The 18768-nt window shown below is 45.2% G+C and overlaps 1 protein-coding gene across 3 annotated transcripts in view; it reads right to left on the bottom strand.

Moving 5' to 3' along the window:
• Positions 1 to 4689: 4689 nt before the first annotated feature.
• Itk (IL2 inducible T cell kinase) overlaps positions 4690 to 18768 on the bottom strand; it is a 121470-nt gene continuing 107391 nt past the window's right edge. For all 3 annotated transcript variants that reach the window (XM_052758344.1, XM_052758343.1, XM_052758345.1), the window contains 5 exons: positions 17350 to 17566; positions 15990 to 16054; positions 15786 to 15904; positions 12817 to 12974; positions 4690 to 7024 (listed from right to left, as the gene is read on the bottom strand). In XM_052758344.1, the coding sequence (XP_052614304.1) occupies positions 6953 to 7024; positions 12817 to 12974; positions 15786 to 15904; positions 15990 to 16054; positions 17350 to 17566 (631 nt within the window). In that variant the 3' untranslated portion in view covers positions 4690 to 6952. The remainder of the gene's footprint in view (positions 7025 to 12816; positions 12975 to 15785; positions 15905 to 15989; positions 16055 to 17349; positions 17567 to 18768) is intronic.

The raw sequence follows: 18768 nt of genomic DNA, 5'->3' as shown, positions 1-18768 counted from the left end.
GAAATGTTCAAGAATGGAGGCTAGTGTGGCTGTTGTGAAATGTGGACTGCATTTTGAACGACCTCTAAAGAGGATACAGGACTTTAAGTTTCGCATCGAAACTCCGAGACCCAGAAGTACGTCAGTAACCTCTCTGAGCCTGTTTCCTCCACTGCGACACCTGCTCCTGATATTATCCCACAGAGCTTGGGAAGATCAAACAGCCTTCGGCCCAAACAGGAAAGCAAGCAAATGTTCGAGTTGTTTGTCTCAGTTTGTGGGCACATCTACCCCCAAGTCAGTCTTTGAGAAACAGGAAACTCTAGCAGCTCTGAGAGTGTAGAGGGATGGGAGTGGGTCATCAACCAAGAGGCAGAGGAATCAGAATCTGCCAGACTCCTTCAACAAACTCTCACGTGATTGTGACTGTGTGCACCTGACATAGAACCATAGTAGGTGTCTTGGTCACTGTTCTATTACTATGAAGCGATACCATGACCACGGCAACTTTTTTTTTTTTTTCAAGACAGGGTTTCTCTGTGTAACAGCCTTGACTGTCTTGGAACTTGCTTTGTAGACTAGGCTGGCCTTGAACTCACAGAGATCTGCCTGCCTCTGCCTCCCGAATGCTGGAATTAAAGGTGTGCACCACCACCACCTGGCTATGGCAACTGTTATAAAAGAAAGCATCTAATTGGGTGCTGGCTTACAGTTTCAGAGGCTTTGGCCATTGTCCTCATGGCAGGAAGCCTGGCACTGGAGCAGCAGCTGATCTGCAGGCAATGGCAGAGACTGGATCTGGCATAGGCTTTTGACACCTCAAAGTCCACTCCCAGTGACACACCTTCTCCAACAAGGCCACACCCACTCAAGGCCATACCTCCTAATACCTCTAATCCTTTAAAGAATTCCACTTCCTGGTAACTAAGTAAGCATTCAAATATATGAGCCTATGGGGGTCATTTTTATTCAAACCACCACAGGAGGCAAATAGACACGTGTGTGAAATGAATTATCTCTACACTGCTTCTAATAGTATCTGCATAATTCTGTTGTTCGATAAGCCAAAACTGCATTATATCTTGGGGAGAATCTTTTCTAAAGAGCTTTTATTTATTTTCCCAAAAATTTCATGCATGTCCATGGTGCATTCTAATTACTGTCACCACCCTCTTTTATCTCCTCCTGTCCATCACTCCTCCCCTTCCCTACAAGTCTCTTCCCCACATATGTGTCTCTTTGTTTTGTTTTGTGACCCACCGAGTTGGACCAGGGCTATCTGGGTGACCACAGGTTTGGAACTGTCCATTGGCCCCTCATGCACTTCCTAACGGGCACATAACTGCAGATAACATCTAATGGTAGCCCACAGTTCCGCAGGGAATGCCAAGCAGGCCCCTCTCCTGGGAAGAATATTTTTTATCTTTTCTATCAGTTCTTTGAGAATTTCCTACAGTGGATTTTGATCATAATCACCCTTCCCCCAACTCCACCCAGATCTACCCCCTTTCCTCCCACCAATTTTGGTCTTCACCCATCAAGACCAATTTCTGCTACCTATGCATTCTTGGATGTATGGCCTTCCCCTGGAACACAGGAGCAATACATAAAAGTGTTTAAAACTCTCCCTCTCCCAGCAGCTATCAACGGCCAAGAGCTTGGGGTGGGACTTTATGTCTACTTCCCTGCTCTATGCTGGGCTTTGGTCTGGAATGAGCTTGCATGGGGCTTGTGCATGCTGTCCTAAGTGCTGTGAGTTCATGTGCGTAGCTGTTATTATGTCCTATGTCCAGAGGCCACTGTCATGTCTTAGTCACCTCCGGTCTCTGGCTCTTACAGTCCTTCCACCACGTCTTCCACAGCGATCCCTGAGTCTTGGGAGGAGGGAACATGACAGAGCTATCCCACTTGGGGCCGAGCATCCCACAGTCTCTTATTCTTTGTACCTTGGCCGGTTGTGAGTGTCTGTGTTAACAGTCATCTACTGCAAAGAGAAAGCTCCGAAGAGAGCTGGAAGATGCATTAACATGTCTCTGCACCATGTGGGTAGGCTAGAGGGCTCATGGTGGGAACGGGTCTGGGTCCCTGTCAAGTAGCTGCAGGGTGACTTGGATGGGGGGTGGGGTTGGATCTTGATGCCATTGTTTAAATACTCAGACACCCACCCACATCCACATAGTGCTTCCATCACTCTTGATATGGTGGGTCTAGGGAGTAGGCTTTGGTGCACTAAATCTCCAGTACCTCCTTCAAGGCCATTGCAAATTAATATGAATTCTAATCTCAGAACACATGCTTCCCATGAAGATACAGCTTCCTCCTCTAACCACATTCCTCATTAGAGTTCCTGGATATCTTCTGTCTCATCCTTAAAATGGTGGGACTGTGTGTTGGGAGATTCAGGGAGAAGGGGCCCTGCAGGAAGAATCCCGAGGAACACAAATCTGTTTGTCCAACCTCCTTTAGAACTTTCCCACACAATTATATCATAGTCAGGGACCAAGCCCAGAACTGAGTCCTAAACACAGTCCAGTGGAGTCCCATGTTTTTCTCCCCATGCCTAGAGGCCCATAGAGCAGGAATTGATTCCTGTGATGGACTTGGGCATTTGTGAGCCAAGACACATCAAATGCCCAACACACCCAAACCCTGATAGCCAAGCTTGCAATCCAGGGGAGTTTTAAGAGGAGTAACTACTTATTACTGCCAGCAATGACAGAGGAACTTTGACTCACAGTAGCTGCAGGTCACCCACACAGCAGACAATGAGTGAGTATGACCAGTGGCCTAGCACTGTGAGCAAGTACCACTTTTTCTCTTCCGTCAACTTTGTCTTCTCAATTCAACTCATTCCACTGCTATCAGAATGTATTTTAAATGCAAATTTGATCCTCTGTTCCTGATCAACGAAGTTTTTACCTAGAGAGTGAAATTTCACCCTCCTAGACTTTTAAAATATGCCCGGTTTTATTGTTTGTTTCAATGTAGCCACTGCTGGCCATTCTCACCCTCCAATAGCAAATATGATTGCAAATGTTTGTACACACACACACACACACACACACACACACACACACACACACACATTAATACTCCAGAAATAATGAACTAATTAACAACTTCCCAAAGCATTCTATCCCCTCAACTTGCAAAATACTTCTATTAGTTCGGCCCACTTGCTTCCTAAAAATACCTGTGACTTATCTCCCAAACTAAACCAGATGTTACATTCTCCATGGGAATGCTTCTTAAAGTTAGTGCGCATTACCACTGCCTGGATCTGGTTAAATGAAGATGTTTTCAATAGGTAGAGAGGAAGCCTTAGACTCTGCTCATGACCCGGCAATGTTGCTGCTGGCCCTTAGACGACAGTTGGAGAGATGAGGTGCCAGGAAACTTCACACGGGTCATCCTTGCTCAGACCAATTTTATCACTTTTCCCTAGAGTCTTCTCTGCTAGACAACACTTCCATTGTTGTCTTAACTGCTGTATTTTAATCTTACTTGATTGTGTGTCTGACTTCTCAGTTAGGAGCCTCTAGACTTCTTAGTTTCTGTGAGCATCTGGTTTTTTTTTTTTTTTTTTTTCCAGAGCTGAGGACCAAACCCAGGGCCTTGCGCTTGCTAGGCAAGCGCTCTACCACTGAGCTAAATCCCCAACCCCTCTGTGAGCATCTGTACCCTGCGCTGAAAAAAACCTTGATACTGTGTTGGGTGCATGTGACATGCCACTGAGGGTTTTTACTTGTGGTAGTTTTTACTTGTGAAATACAAAACTGTTAGGTCTCAAAACAAATGGCTAACTGAGGTGCCTATTCAACATACCAAAGAGGACCTGGTCACCAGGTTCTCCCAGCATCCCTCAGTTTCTACCTGCTACAGAATATGGCTCGCATACCCCGCCCCCTACCCTAAACTTCTCCAGCCCAGCGGTTGAGCTGCCCTTTCCTATATAATCCAGCCATTTTGGTTACCCTGCCCTTTTTCATCTACTCTTTAGTCTCCTTGTTCGCCCCTCTCCCTCCCCCTCTCCTCACACGGCCCTGCTCAGGGTCATGTCCACTCTGGACTCTACCAGATGTCCCTGCTTCCCCTCTCTCTACTCATATCCCTCATATCTACAATAAACCTTCTCTTTCACCATACTAAGGAGCAGTCATGGCCTCCTTTTTCTTTCTTTCTTTTTCATTCAGAAACCATGTTACTATTTTTATTTAATCAAACATTGAGGTGTCAGCAATTTGGAACTCAAGCCACAGACCCTACAACTGCAAAACATATAGCTTTATTTTTGCCATATGCAACTGTTGACTTGTAGCCTCTAGAGTGTTAGAATTCCTAGCCACTCCCCCAGCTACATGACCGCACATGAGCTGTCCAGTAGCCAGGCAAGATGCTTAGTCATCCCAGGGTCTTATGTCCTATGTAATCCATGCACTGTGTGACCACATTTTTGAGCAGCGTGATCATGTAATCGATGCACATGTGTGGTATAGCTACGCAAGCCCATATGCACATGTGCGGGGTGGGGGTAGGGGGGACCTATAAAAGTGGGTTCCATCTATTCCTTCCCTCTTTCTGCACGGTCATTCCACAGGCCTATGCACACTCCCTCTCTATTCCCTTAATAAACTCTTATAGTGGGTTTTGTCGTACCTTGTGGCTTTTCTCAAACGGTTAACAGCACCGCTTAATAAATGACACAGAGGATAAGACATATATGCAGTATTTTTATCTTCAACATGAGCAATAAATACTCTCCTGATCCAGGCATAAATATACAGTCCTAAACATTACAAATTGCAAGATCTACAAAGTACAAACTGGAACCCAAACCTTTCATCAGAGGGATTCTCTATGAATACAGAGCACCATTTGCAAAAATGTAAGACAGAAACCAGCAGACGAGAATCCCATCTTCCCATGCAGGACACTGGAGAGGTGCACATATGTCTGTCAAAGCTTCTGTGGAGCTGAGGTTAAGGAAGACAATACCACCATGTGGGGGCCAGTCTTCCAAACCACACCACAGACATCTCTCAGTGCCAGTGTTTTTCTTCCGGGTTGAATGTCCCAGAAACTGTCTCTTAATTAAGGGTTCCCAAAAAGAGAATGCACAGTAGGCTTAGAAGTAAACAGGGATGATTGTGGGCCAGTGTAGGAAGATTGTTTTCTGAATGACAGAGTTTTATCTGGACACAGTAATTACAGCTGGAAGTGATACACTCGAGTCTCAAGCGAGCCAGAATACCATGCGACTTAGAAAGAGGGATCTGGGATCCGCAACTCTGATCATTTCTCTAGGAGCTTTATCTGAACACTGTAGGAGAATCAAGTGTGCCTGGCATCAGGGAATAGTCCCGCCCACAAGGGATCCAGCTGGAAGCTGGACGGATAATTACAGGAAACCCTTGGCAGGCACGACCCACTGAAAGCCCCTTGGAGGCTCTTGTATGAATGGCCTCAGGCAGTGTGACTCTGGAAGGCTGGGAGAAAGAAAGGGTTAATTCTGGGTGGCTTTGAAGTTGTGAACTCACATCCAAGTGACGATGACATGAAGAAAGAGGAGAGCCTATTGCAATATGGAGGGTCCCACTGCGCCCCCCAGTGGTCTATGCAGGAGCAACATCACTGGGTGGTGCTGTACTGCTTAAGGGCTGACTTCCCTCTCTTGTGTTAATCTGCTCAGCAATCCGTTCTCAGTAGGAGGCAGGGTTGAAGAGAAATGAGGCTGCTCTGGAGTTCTATTTGGGTGGTATTTCAATCTCTGTCCCTCCCAGTTCTGTCACTCGGGGCAGCTGTCTGGCCTTTTGAAAAGACTGAGTTCCACTTTCTGTAAAACATCAATAATATTGTGTCGTCGGGTTGGTATGAACCGTGATTCTCCAGGAATGGTCTGTAGCTCAGGATATATATGCATATGACCCCTGTAAGTGCCAGTCAACAGTAGACATCTTGTGCATTTTGGAAGCACCTCCCAGTTCTCGACTCTATTCCCTTCCAGACAGTCTGAACAAGGGCAAAAATTCTCCTTCTTTTGCTAAATCTTGAGAGCCTTGAAGTCTCAACCTTAAAACTGCTAAACTCCCAGGGCCTAAGAGAACCTCAAAGTCTTAAGACACATGGACCAGCACAGTGCTGCCCTCTCTTGGTCCAGGTGGGTAGTGCAGAGTGGATGCTGCTCCTGAGAGGCTGCAGTCACTGCCTCAGCGTTCTGCATGGAACAGGAGACCCAGTCACCCACATGGCTGACTACAAAACAGGGTCATTGGATCAGTAACAACTCAACACCTTGTCTTGTACCTGTTGATTCCCCCACCATCACAGGCCAATCTCAGACACACAATGGTCCAGCCATGGGGTTTGAATGGGTCATCCCACTCTACCCATCCAACGGAGCTCTCTATGCCCCATTAAAGAGAGGTGGCAGTGTGCTTTGAAACCTCGTGACATCCGGCTTCAGGCACAAGCAGCCACTCCACCTCATGTGTGGCAGGAAGTTGTGGCTGGCAGCCCCACAGTAGCAGAACCCCCTGGTTAATCACCTCTTGTATTTCTTAGAAAAAGAATGAGGCTTCCCATTCTCCCATCCACAAATGGGGATATTGTCTTGTTGGGTCAAATAAAAGGTCCCTTGAATATTCGACCTATGATGAAAACAATAATAAAAAGAAGAATGTGGCCTACATCTGCTTCTCCCTATTGCTTCCGGGAGCAGGAGATGGAGCTTTGAGCTAGCATATGACAAGAGGCTAGGGTGGGGGGTGGACACACAGACACTGCTCCGGTTGTCATTCAGCCTTTTTGGCCCAATGGCTGGTCCTCCAGCCTCTTCTAGGATGCGGCAGTCATAGCTGCACAGGGGCTGGCACCGTGGGCCAGGCACCTGTGGGCTGGTGGCAGCTTTTAATGCTCTGGAAAAAGTTTGTCCTTCACTCAGGATCCACGGCTGTGGCTGGTCAGTGAGTCCCTGCTAAAGTCCAGATTCTGCGATTTCAGCCAGCTGATTTAACAGCTGGGAGAAGGGTGGCCGGTCTTCTGGTTTCTGGAGAGTAACAAAGAGATCTCTGTGAGTTCCTCATAGCTGTGTGTCCTGGCTAAGTACAAAGCAGACCCAAATCCAATCGCAGCATCCTTCCTAAAATCTGTCCACACAAGTTGTCATAGAGGCAGGATGCCCTTACTGCCCATAGTCTGAGACCAGATGACCTAGTTTTAAATTCTCAACCTCCTTTTTTTTTTTAAACAGAGATCAAACCCAGAGCCTTGAAACATAATGCAGGTTATATCCCTAGACACTTAAATCTCAATGCTCCCACTCGTTAGTTGTGTGAAACTGGACAGATGACTAACCCTCTCTGAACATCAGTTTTGCCATCTGTAAAAAGGAGATAAAATATAACTCATAGGATTGCTCAGAGAATTAAGTAAATCATGCATAAGATGTATCCTAATATTAGCGCTAAATAACAAAAAAGGCAATACTGATGTTTAAAGCTCACACAGTATGCATGGATGTATATGAGGAAAATATAAAACTCGGATACATCAGAGATGATTGAGCTCGACACCAGTGCCTTGTCACTTCTTTACAACGTGATCTGCAGACTCCATGCAATGTGAACCAAGGCTCCTGGCAAGTGATTTTGGGGTGTCAACGACCTGATTCTGAAACGTAATGGAGAGGCCAGTCTCAGAGAACTAACACAAGGAAGACAGAGAAAAGCGGAGTTGGGGGACTGATCCCACTCCACCTCAGGGCTTACTCTGAAGTTAGAGTACTCATGAGCGTGACATGGGTGACAGGATGAGCAATGGGTCAGGGGGACAGACCCTGACCACAGCAAGCAGACAACACAGTGCTGTGACGGCACAGCCCCACAGGAACCAGCAGTCTGAGGAGCAGACCTTGGGCTGCTCACAAAAAGCAGGCCCTGGTCTATCACGGACCTAAAGGTAAAAGGCAAAACTACAAGACAAGGGGTTTGAAGGGGCAAAGGGGTGAAATGGGAGAGGCAGCCTTGATTGGGGATGGGAGAGGAGGTCGATAATAGGAAGAGTGACAGTGAGTAACACTAAGGATGTCTGGAAAAAGCCACCAGAAATCATGGTATTTATTTTACTAAAATTATATTCAATACATACAAGACTCTGTGTAGACTATATAGTTTAAAGGAAGTTAAATTATATTCAATACATATAAGACTCTGTGTAGACTATATAGTTTAAAGGAAGTTATACCACTTGGGCTGACAACACTCCCCCACCCCCACCAAGAACCCAAACACTAGGCATGAGAAACTCCCTATAGAGATGTTGGTTGTGGGAGTCCAAGAGACCCCCACAAACAATATAGACTTGCCGTTGCCCTTGGTTGCCTCCCGAGGGTTAAAGCCAAATGCCTACTGCTGAAGACCCCATGCCCTTCGGACACAGGACCTTGCAGAGCCACGCTGGATCTGACTTGAAGGCCTCCTCCCTTAGGCCTAGCTCTCATTATACTGAAAGGTGCTATGAGATCTTCCCAGGGAGGGAAGCAACTGATGGTCCTACCCAGCTGGGATGCCTCTAGACCCCAATGACTTTGAGCAAGGCACAACGACCCTAAGGATGCACTAGTGGCACTCATCACTTGGCCGTCACCACCAGCTCTCCTATTAGACTTAAAGACTACTCCACAGGAGGAAACCCATGCCTGGTACTGGAAACTTACCCAATGCCCGGGGCGAGTGAGGTCATAGATCCTAGGGAAGAACCTACTACTGCCACTTTATTGAACCAACGTAATTCCTAGTTGCATTCTAAATATCTATCTTTATACCCACAGGTAAGTGTGTGGCTTTCACTGGTCATCAAGGCCAAAACCAAAACCATCCGTTTGCAACAGATGAGGGCCGTTACAGAAAACCACAAGTGGTCAAATTCTGGGGACAAGTGTACAGCCCCAACTGACACACCCATACCACAACTCAAAAACATTGTGGAAGGGGATCAGTATGTTTGTAAGAGCCAGAGGACCAGGAAATCGTGTCTCTAGAGATGGCAGGGAAGCTTTACCTATGATACTTCAACAATATGGCTGCCTAAACAAGACCTGAGGGAGTATAAAACCTGTAGACATGGAATAGACATTCCAATAGACACGGAAAGGGGAAATCTCACAGGACCCTGCCCCTAGACTGGGAACCACAAGCAATGAAGGGATGCTGAGAGTGGGAGAAGTGGTCTGGGGATCCCCAGGGAGGAGCCCTGTAAGTGGTTTTCCAAGACCAAGTGGTCATCCCTGAAACCTTACATATACAAGTAACGTTAAGTGGACCGAGTAGGTTTTGTTTGTGTATTGTTTGTGTACACTACACTTGTGTGTGAGTGTAGCTAGCAATCACAATTAAAAATAGGCTATGATTTTAAGAGGGAGCAAAGAACGAGGTATGGAAGGGATTGGAGGGAGGTAAAGGAAGGAGAAATATGATGTAATTATTTTTTAATTTAAAAAATACAAAATTAATAAAATTAAATTTCCATGAGATCATCTCAGAAGAAATCTGGGCTTTGTGATGAGTTGTTAGCTACAACTTCAAAGTACAATTCATGGAAAAAATGATGCTGAACTTTGTTAAAATTGGAAAATTTCTGTCCTGTAAGAGACACTGTTGAGAGGGCCAGTGAGATGGCTCAGCAGGCAAAGGTGCTTGCCGCCAAGCCTGACAACCTGAGTTCGATCCCTGGGACCCACAGGTGCAAGGTTAGAACCCACTCCTGCAATTGTCCTCTGGCCTCCATAGGCAAAATATTAACAGTGTGTGTCCCTCCCCTATTCCTGTATGCATATATACACAAAATAAAAAATTAATTTAAATGATATTAATAAGGGCTGAAGAGATGAATCAACTGTTAGCAGCACTTATGGGATCCGGGTTTGATTCCCAGCACCCACATGGCTGCTCACAATCATCTGTAACTGCAGTTCCAGGGGATCTGATGCCCACTTCTGTCCTCTATAGAAACTGTATATACATGGTGCACAGGCACATGTGTAGGTATATACATATTTTTTAATAAAAAATTAAAGACATTATGAAGATAATGAAAAATAAACTGTAAATAAAAGGCCTGGAGAAAATATTTGCAAAACATATAATGATAAGGAACCTTGTAAAACCAACTATAAGAAATAACCCTGCTGAATGGTGGGCAAAAGAACTGAGCAGGCACTTCATTAAGAATATTGGAGGTGGGAAATAAACATGAAAATAAGTTCAACATGACAAGCCATTAAGAAATGTCAATTAAGACAATAGGAAATATAATTCTACCTTTCCTTTGTAAAAAGGGTGGATGTCCAACACAACCAGTACTGATGTATATAAGAAGCTTCAGGACTGAGTGTGGTGGCAGACATCTTTAATCCTTTCACTTAGAAGGCAGAAGCAGAGGCAAGCAGATCTCTGTGAATCCAAGGTCAGCTGGGTCTATATAGTGAGTTCCAGGACAGCTAGGGCTACACAGTGCCAAACAAACAAAACAAAATGAAACAAACGCACCAGAAACACTCATCACTGGAAAGAATGAAAAAAGGACTTGGGAAGACAACCTGGCAGTGTTTCACAAAACTAAATCATCTTACCATTTGATCCAGCGACCACTCCTAGGCATTTACCCAACTGAGTTAAAGATTTATGTCTATGCGTAGATTCACATAAATGGATCCCTTTGCAGTAAACATTTACAGCAGATTTAGGCAAAATTGCTGGAAACTGAAAATTACTAAGATTTCCTTTAGTAAGCACATGAACAAATAAACTATGGTTTGTCCGTACCATGGAGTATTATTCAACAATAACAAATAAATAAACAATAGAAACCAAGAAAACACACAAAACAACATTAAATGTATATTACTAGTGTAAAGAGGCTAGTCTGAAAAGGCGACATTTGTATGATTCCCACCATGGGACCTTCTGGAAAAGGCAAAAACTACGGCGACAGATAAAGGATCAGTAGTTGCCAGGGTTTGGGGAGCGAAGGCAGAGACGAACAGGAGCATAGGAGAGTTTTAGGACAGTGAAACTCTTCTATATGATCCTATAATGGCAGATATGTGGCATTACGTGTTTGTCAAAATCTGTTGAACACTGCAGTACCAGCAGTGAACCCTAATGTAATCTATGAACTTTGGTCAACAATAATACATCAGCAGTGTTTCTTTAAACATGTTTGAAATGAACCAAATTCTTATAAAGTACTAATAAGCAAAGTAAATTGAGATGGAAGGGAAATATGGGAACTACTTGTACTGTTTGCTCAATTTTTCAAGATACATAGAATTTAGATTTGTTCGAAAAAATTAACCAAGATAGTTGAGGTGACTCTTTCTTAGAGCAACCCACACCCACACTCTTGGGTGTGCCCTTCCTGAGCATCCTCTCCTCCGTGTAACATGTGTGCATAAGATCTACAGCAAAGGTGCCTTTTAATGAATTCTGCTTCATAAAAAAAATAGCTAAAAGAGGCCAGGTGGTGGTGGCACAAGCCTTTAATACCAGCACTTGGGAGGCAGAGGCAGGCAGATCTCTGAGTCTGAAGCCAGCCTAGTCTACATAGAGAGTTTCAAGACAGCCAGGACTACATAGAGAAACCCTGTCTTAAAACTGCACGCCCACAAACGACTAAAAAAGAAAAAAAAACTCATTGCCAAATAAATATCAGCTACTATTATTCTTTCAGTATTCAAGATTTCTTTCAATGAATAAGATTTGTTTTGTGTTCCTGTTTATATCTTTATCTTTTTGTTTCTGGTCTTAAATTCTCTGTGAACTTATAGATTAAGCATTATTTGTCTTGTAAGTCAAAGAAAGGAGGTTTGGAGGAATGTCAGAGGTTAATGGTAAGAAATGGTTAGGACTGAGATTGCACTTGAGACTTTTTGAGATTCTGCTTGTTGTCCTTCAAGAATCTGAGGGTCTTTAGAAAAGATTATCCCATTTATGGCTACACAGTCAAAGAAAATGATGTCAGTATAGTAAAGAAATATATGCCTGCTAATGTGTTTGGTAGCACATTTCACAATAGCTAAGAGAGTATCAACTTAGGTACCCATCAGCAGAGCTTTAGTCAGCAAAATGAACAGATAAGTTAATTATATACACGTGTGTGTATATACATACACATATACTTATATATGATTATATATGTGTGTATACATATATACATATACATACATACATATATACATATACATACATATATATATATGATGGGATTTTATTTGGTAAAAAGAAGGACAAATTCTTGTCATTTGTTGCAATGTGGGTGAAACTGGAGGCTATTACACTGAGTGAAAGGTCAGACACAAGAAGTTCGTATTCTCTATTATATGCAGAAGTAAGAAAAGTCAACGTGAAAGCAGAACAGTGATTCCCAGAGGCTGGGAGGCCGGGAAAGGTGGGTAATAAGCGCTAAACTGCTGTCAGATAAAGGAGGAAGTTCTCGTGTTGGACAGCCCAGCGGGAGGCTGCAGCCCCTACCTGCACTGTCTGAGTGGTTAGAAGAGAGGAGCTCACAGGCTCCAAGCATGACATGATGATGACAACAAATGACTTGGACTCTGTCACCCCCATGTTCAGTACACACTGATCACCACATATTAAAGGATCGTACTGTACTCCATATGGATGTATAATAAAAACCTAATTATACATCTACACAGATGCGAAGTCCTGCCTGTTTATTATGGTCATCCTTGGTCCTCATCCTCCTAGGACATGCCCTTTCCCTTGTGAGAGAGGCCCTGAAAATGTGTGTGATGACACAGGGTGGACCACCTCTTGTTCTCACCTCCTTCCAGCAATGATTCATGATCTGGTAGATGTGAGAGGAGGCCAGGCGGGGCTTGTACAACCGAAAGCCAGTGCTGATGTCTTCCACGACCTCTGAGTTGCTTCGGTTTTCATACGGGATTTTACCTTCACTGAACACTTCCCACATGAGCACACCTAGAAGTAATAGTGAGCAGAGCAACAGCTGAGGGCAAAGTGCACAAGTACCAAAGAGAGTCACCAGAAGAGATGGAGTCCTTTGAGTTAGCATTCAAGTTCACCCTGTAGACACCCAGAAGTACAGTATCCAGCCCACTTGAGGCTTTTTGGGCCTTCTCTTATTGTCTATTTTAAAGGATTTATTTTTTACTTATGTGTACGTGTGTGTGTGTGTGTGTTTATATGAACATATGGCATGTGTGTTAGGTGCTTAAAGATTCTAGAAGAGACCACCAGATCTTCAGGAGAGGTTGTGAGGTGTATATGAAACAAATGAATTTATATCTAGACTTGGGTTTCATTTCCAAGCTCTCTCCCTCTACCCCACCCCCTCTCCATAGCTATAAATACATAACATCCATGCAAATATCCCAGAATCTAAAGTCTAAACCGTTTTTGCTGTCAGGCATTTTATACGCGGAATCTTGGACTGTAGAGACTGAGGAGAGCGCACCTTCTGGTGGTATGTTACCCACCTCTGCCATTCACAGGCCGGCTGTCCCGGCTTTGTCTTTATCATGTATTGACAGATAATGGCCTCCCAGGAAGGAAGGGAGGTTGCTGATGCCCTAACCAGAGCTTTGCAAGGGGTAAGTCCAGAGGACTGTGGGACGGGGTTTCCCAGAGTCTGATCTCCAAACACCCAAATAAAAATCAGCTCTTAAACTTGTTCAAGTGGCAGACTTCTGAACCCCATCCCCAAACTCCTCTCCCAGGGTCACTATCCTGCAGGCTCCTCAGAGGCACCTGAGGACCTGGAAATTCAGAATCTGACTATGAGGAAGACTGCTCAGTATTCTAAGATGCCAGGACTTCTAGTGAGATGTCTTTTGAAAGTGAGTTGTTGCTGCTGAAGCACAGTTTGGGGGTGAATGCTTTAAAATGAATCTTCTGAAGCATGGATGAGGCAGAGTTCATACAGGCTACTGACTAGTTCTAGAACCAATTAGGGTAAAAAGCACAGACTTTATATATGGCAAAGCCCCTTGGGCTGAGGCAGGCAGGAGGCTCTCAGGCTGCAGGGTTGCTGTGGTTTGCACATGCTGCTACTGATTTCTTTTCTTTCTTTTTTTTTCCCTCCCTCCTTTCCTTCCTTCCTCCCTCCCTTGAAACTGGTTCTCTGTGTGACCCTGGCTGTCCTAGAACTCACTCTGTAGGCCAAGCTGGTCTTGAACTCAGAGATCCACCTGTCTCTGCCTCCAAGAAGCTGGGACTAAAGATGTGCACCACCATGCTCGGGTGCTGCTATCTGTTCCTGCTCTTTACCTATATCTCTCAACCTCATTCCTAGACTTCCTTCAAATCATGTATCTCGGGAAGGGATGCATTTTAGACTAATCTTCTGGAGAACAGCAGACCATCCCCTGGCTGATACGCTATGATGTCACAGACTCTGTTCTGAGTCTGCAGGTGGAGGTACAGGTAAGGCTAGCTCTCTGAGCATCTTTGTGAGGTACTGCCTTGGCAGGGTCATTAGCCCCGTCACCTGTGGAGAGACGGCCACACATGGGCCCTAGCTGTCCTCTGTACTCGTGGACAGTTGTGCAGGATGATGGCAGAACAGTTTCCTCCCGAGTTGATTCTGTAACTTCTACCCAGGTAACAGAGTAAGAGCCAAGCCCAGAGATGGGGCTGAATTACGGAATAGATAGAAAGATTCATAATTAGTAAGTTCTGGGCCCTTGGGAACAGGCATTCTAAAGTGTGAAGAAAATCCCATCACTGGTTCTTATCCTGGGATAGCTGATTAGCCAGCATCTCTCTCTCTTGTGCCACTGAGGTTTGTGCCCCAGTAAACCTTTCATACAGAATGGCAAGGTCAATCTGAAGCAGTTTCTCCCCAAAGTTCCCTCTTTACAGCTGCCATCATATCATAGAGCTTATTTGGTACCGTTTCATGCACACTGTTACGTGCAGAAATTATGACTTAGGCTGACATCAGACCCAGCAAGTCATTTAGCCTTTCCCACGTGCTGACATCATCGATCCATCCATCCATCCATTCAGTAGAGCCCACCAACCGTAACTGCCTTTAGAACAGTTCCTAACTTAGTAACTCCTGTTCTCTGGGCATAGCTGAGTTTTTACACTTTCTGGTCCCTGTCAGGGACACAGCTTCGTGAGTGTTTGAATGGAGACATTTGTTCAAGAGTTACTCCTAGGAAGGCCTTTCCAGACCATGCCAGTTGAGACAGACCCTTCTTCCACCCTAAATGCTCTGTACTGCTGCTCTTTTACTGGATCCCTAGCACCAACGGACCCAAACATGACTGAGTCTTCTATCTGCTAGCTTGTGTGATAGCTGTCTGTCCCCTCTCCTGCAAAGTTGAACTTCAGGAGGGCAGAACTCTTGCTCCTCAGCACCGTGAGTAGCCCTGGAATATAACAGACACCCAGGAAACCATTGTTGAGTAACAAATGCTTACTGAGGATTAAGCATGAGAATGCAATGTTGGACACAGGATGGTCCTGCCTTCCAAGGCTTCATATTCTAATCTTCAGACTCCTCCAGCTTTCCAGCCCACAGAAGCCACCACAAGACTCTTTCCCCACTATTACCTTTAATTTCTTTGCTGTTTCAAAGATTTCTAGAAACAAATGCAATAATAACAGCCCCATTTGAACATTTCAAGCTGATCTCACACAGGCTCTCAGTGGGTTCTTGCTCCATACAGGGGCCAGAACAAAGTAGAATTGTTTGCATTTGAGAAAGAAATAGCTGGTCCAAAGTTCCAGATCACACAGGGGTGGGCTAAGGATGACACTCACCAAAGGACCACACATCCGACTTGCTGCTATAGCGACTGAAAGAGAACACTTCTGGGGATGCCCACTTCACTGGGAATTTGGTGCCTGTGGAGCTGGTATACTGATCATCAAGGACAAACCTGAGAAGAGGTGAGGAAGAGGTCAGGACACTTCAGGGCTGAGTGTCATTCCTGAGAGTCTGCTGAAACCACATCCCTGCGTTACCTTGTCATCCCAAAGTCGGACACCTTGATGACTTGGTTTTCTCCCACTAAACAGTTTCTGGCGGCCTGGAGTAGAGACAGGTAGGCAAAAGAGAAATGAAGCTGTGGGTGGATAGCCAGCAGTGGAAGTTTCCCATCATGTTTTCTGTAGCTGTACAAAGGCACTGCAGAGCCCTTCAGAGGTCAAGCATCACCCAAACCTTGCTGAACTAGCAGGGAATTCAGCTACCTCGCTGGATGTGCAAGCCCCATTACCAGGATGAGGAGTTTATCTTCACTCCTAACTTAGGGAAATCCAGTGTTGTCCAGCCAGTGATTCACTGGAATGCCACCTATGTGGCAGGCAGTGCTGACACTGGGGCCGACTGCAGCGTCCCCCAAGTGACTGGTATGAAAGCGTTCAGAAGCTCATCCTCTTAAAATTACCCTAAACAGGGGGAGTGCTGGCCACTCTCAGTATCCCAGCAGGTAGTCTTGGAAGAGCCCTGGGAGACAAGAGACTAGGTGGGTCTCACACTTGTTCCCCTTAAATGAATATTCATGATCCCTCACCATCCGAGGTTCCCAGGCTGTCTCTCAGGCTATCTAGTGCAAAACTGTGCTTCAGGTCAAGTGCCCATCAGAGAGAGAAGGGGTAAAGAAAAGGTGGTGTGTATAGACATGGGGGTGAGGGGTGGTGGGGTGGCAGTTATCCAGCCATAAGGAGGATGAAATGCCATGAGTTCCTGGAAAGTGGGCTGGAACTGGGGATCTTCAGGTTAAGTGGAATAGCAACCCTTAAGGACAAATAGCATGGTTGTTTTTTTTTTTTTTTAATCTCATATATGGGATCTAGATTAAGAAATAAATAAATAAAATGTGCAGGTAGAAGTGGAACTCTTTGTGAAGAAGGGAGCTGGTGAGATCATGGACAAAAGACGGTACAGGAGAGTGGAATATGATCAAAGCATAGGAAAAGTCAGAGCGAATCCATTACTTTGTACAATTAACCAATGTAAATAATATGTTTTACAAAGCAAAACTGTCCTCGCCCATGTCTTTCATTTTTCCAGGGGGAAACTGAGGCACAGGGAAGCTAATAAGGAGTGGTTGTAAGTTCCACTTTGGAAGAATGTGAACTGAAACTTAGAGCGCATGTCAGAAGAAGGGCTAGGGTGTAGTTCGGGTCTGAGTACTCCCGAAACACTTCCTTACTAGGGACCTCCTGAAGTGACTGGAGTAAGCAGAAGCTGAGAGGAGGGAAGGCCACATGGGGCATGTCACTTAGTGATGCTCTCTGAGTCTTGGTAGTGCTACATTTCAGGGGAATATGTTCCTTTGTCCTGTACTTGCAGGTGTTGGCCCCATGCCCCCGCTCATACCAGGTCTCTGTGGATGACGCACGCCTTTTCCAGGTAGGCCATGCCCTCACACACATCCAGGCACATGCCCAGCAGGGTCTCTGCAGCAAAGAGTCCCCGCTGACTTCGCAGGTAATCTGACAGGCAGCCGTGTTCCATGAACTCAAACACCAGGCAGATGGGGGCTTGTTCCAGGCACACCCCATAGAGCTGGACCAGTTTGGGGTGAGAGAGTTTCCTGGGAAAAAAAAGGCAAGAAATAAGATGACCTAAATTCAGTCTTCCAAAAGTGCTGCACATATGTGGCACTAAGGCAGATAAAGTCACTTGTCCCAGCTCATGGTTTTGAAAACAGAAGCAAACCCCAAACCCAAACCAAAGATGGTCATGGAGCCTGAGGATAGCAGGGAGGCTGCTGGTATGAATGGACAGAGGCCAGTGTGGGCGGGAGGAGAGATGGATGAGAGAGGAGACTGGAGGGCTAGACCATATAGCAGGTCCTCTAGCTGAATGTGTGTGTGTGTGTGTGTGTGTGTGTGTGTGTGTGTGTGTAGGCCAAAGGTCAACCATGGGTGTTCTTGTGGTACTGTCAACCTTCTCTTTTTAATTTTTTTCTTTTTTTTAAACATTTTCCTTCACATAATATATCCTGATTACAGTTTCCCCTCCCTCTACTCCTTCCCATTCTTCCCCACCTCTCCTCCCATCTGGGTAAACTCCCTTTCTGTCTTTAATAGAAAACAGACAGGCTTCTAAGGGATAATAATAAAATACAATAGGATAAACCAAAACTAACAGATTAGAGTTAGACATGACAGAAACAGAGAGGAAAGGGCCCAAGCAAAGGCACAAGAATCAGAGACCACTCGTCCACACACCCCGGAATCCCATAAAAACACTCAAGTGGAAGCCACGGTATGTATGTAGAGGAGGTGGCGCAGACTCAGGCAGGACCTGTGCTAGTTGCCCCAGTCTCTGTGATCTCCCATGAGCTTTGCTCACACTGATTCAGAGGGCCTTGTTTGCTTTGTATGGCAGCAGTATACATGTGCACCACGTGTGTGCCGTGCCGATCTCTTGGAACTGTAGTTACAAACGGTTGTGAGCTACAAGTGCTCTTAACCACCGAGTCCTCTCTCCATCCCCTACCTTTTTATTTTTTGAAAAAGGATCTCACTGGCCTGGAGCTAGCCAAATAGGCTAGGCTGGCCAGCAAGCTCAGCATCGGCCTGACTCCATCTCCTTAACACTGGGACTTCAAGTATAAGACACCATACCATCCATACCATGTCCAGCTTTTTCTTTTTCTTTTTCTTCTTTTTCTTTTGTATAACATGGTTTCTGTAGATTGAACTCAGGTCTTGGTACTTATCCAGCCAGCACTTCATCAACTGACCCCTAACAAGGTTCCTTCCCCCCACCCTTGTGTGGTAGGATTCT

Source organism: Peromyscus californicus, unplaced genomic scaffold (genome assembly GCF_007827085.1).
Source record: "Peromyscus californicus insignis strain IS unplaced genomic scaffold, ASM782708v3 Scaffold_3__1_contigs__length_106647218, whole genome shotgun sequence".
NCBI lineage: Eukaryota > Metazoa > Chordata > Mammalia > Rodentia > Cricetidae > Peromyscus > Peromyscus californicus.
This window is presented reverse-complemented; position numbering and strand designations above follow the sequence as displayed.